The sequence below is a fragment of the Aquila chrysaetos genome, chromosome 17 (assembly GCF_900496995.4).
Source record: "Aquila chrysaetos chrysaetos chromosome 17, bAquChr1.4, whole genome shotgun sequence".
Taxonomy (NCBI): domain Eukaryota; kingdom Metazoa; phylum Chordata; class Aves; order Accipitriformes; family Accipitridae; genus Aquila; species Aquila chrysaetos.
Genome location: NC_044020.1, coordinates 4,738,798 through 4,740,582, shown reverse-complemented (window position 1 = coordinate 4,740,582; position 1,785 = coordinate 4,738,798). Strand labels below are relative to the sequence as shown.

At 42.6% G+C, this 1,785-nt stretch overlaps 1 protein-coding gene across 1 annotated transcript; it reads left to right on the top strand.

The window, feature by feature from the left end:
* The first annotated feature begins 519 nt into the window (after positions 1–519).
* On the top strand, positions 520–1,400 carry ASCL4 (achaete-scute family bHLH transcription factor 4). Its single transcript, XM_030041347.1, has one exon. The coding sequence runs from the start codon at positions 520–522 to the stop codon at positions 1,084–1,086; it is 567 nt and encodes a 188-aa protein (XP_029897207.1). The 3' UTR covers positions 1,087–1,400.
* The last annotated feature ends 385 nt before the right edge of the window (positions 1,401–1,785 follow it).

Here is a 1,785-nt window from a genome sequence, read left to right as displayed (position 1 = left end):
AGGGAGGAGTTCTGCCAAAACTTTGAAGATTCCTGTAAACTTTGCAAATTACCCATCTTTTGGAGACAATTATATCAAACGATATTGTGGATTACAATACATGAGAAGTGTTTAGAGCCTGGAAGATTATTTATGTTTGGCATTAACTCTTATGGTCATAATTTCAAGCGGAGAGAAAAGGAATACACAGGAACCCTCTTATTATCTTTTGAAATATGAAGATCAGAGGAAAAGGATGGTTTAAAGTGTGGAGTGATGGTCCTCAAAACCTGTCTGTAAGTTAGCTGGCATCCTACATCTATAAAAACAACAAGGCTTAGAGCTGATTTCCAGGCACAGAGTGGACTTCATGAGTTGTTAGCAGTGCTTTGAGATCTGAGTTTTTATACACCGCAGAAGGAAATTGCAGCCTGCGGGGCAGAGTACCTATACAAATGTTTCCTCCTTGCTTGGACTGATACAAGATTTGGAAGCCAAATTCGGGAATTGACATTCTACCGGCGAGGAAAAAAAGGAAGCATGGACAGCAATAAAGATGATGATGGACTATTGAACAGGATTGCATTTCCAGGAGCTATGTCCCTGGCTAACAGCCATGTGCATCCTCATGGAGTTCCCCTGAGAGAGCCCTTTGGGGTTCCCTTCCATCTGGACCCGTCTTACTGGGAGCAAGCCTACCGCGGGCACGCAGGTCGCATCTCCTACATCCCATTCCCTGGCTACATGGGCATCTATGACTATTCCTTTGAGCCTGCCTTCATTCGAAAGAGGAACGAGAGGGAAAGGCAGCGGGTGCGCTGCGTGAACGAGGGCTACACACGCCTGAGAGAGCACCTGCCCAAGGAATTTGCTGACAAGCGCCTCAGCAAAGTGGAGACCCTGAGAGCTGCAATAAGCTACATCAAACACCTGCAGAGCTTGCTGGACTGCCACCCCTTAGGGTCTAACAGTAAGGAAACGCTCTCTGCCAAGGAGCTCCCAGAAGCTCCCAGTCCTGGTCCCCTGCGGGAGTGCAACAGTGATGGAGAATCTAAAACCTCTTCAGCTTCATCCCCCTACAGTGAATTTGAGGAGACAGGCAGCTAGGTAACAGCCTCTCTGGAGACAGAAAGCTTCGAGTTCGGCTGAAAACCAAATCTAAAACCCTGGGGATTTTTCTACAAATGAAAATGAATACCAGGAAAAGGAAAAACAGCTAGGGGAAAAAAAAAGGTATTTTCAATCTGTCAAAGGACTTTAAAAGTTGTCTGTACAAAACCTAAAGATGATTTGTTAGCAAACAGATATCTCTCACGTTGCTTCAGCTGTGTTACTAAACTTCCTCTGGATTGTTAAAACTGAAGCAACGTTTGCATTCTACTTTTCATTCAGCTTGTATTCTGTTTGTCTATTTTCTTTTGCCTTTTACACCATGAGACAGCAAAACCAGATAAATCTATTTCAGGAAATTCCCCTCCCCTTTCTCCTGCTTCCTCCTGTAAGTTTTATTGTCTTTTTTTCCTGACTGCTAACGTGAGATGCAGTGGGTTGCAAACACTTGCTCTGGGAAAGGTAAGGTTTAGATAAAATGTCTTTACCTAAAATTTTTAGAAAACTCACAGAAATACTTCCATTTCTGAAAAGACAATTTTTAGAATATAAATAAGGCTATATTTGGGAATTAATTTCTTTTATGGCATCTTCTAAAGTGAACGAAGCAACTCATACGTTGGACACTGGCTGTTTGGTGATTATTTGAAGGATAATTTTCAGGAAAAGAAAATCTGACACTTTCATTCTAATCCA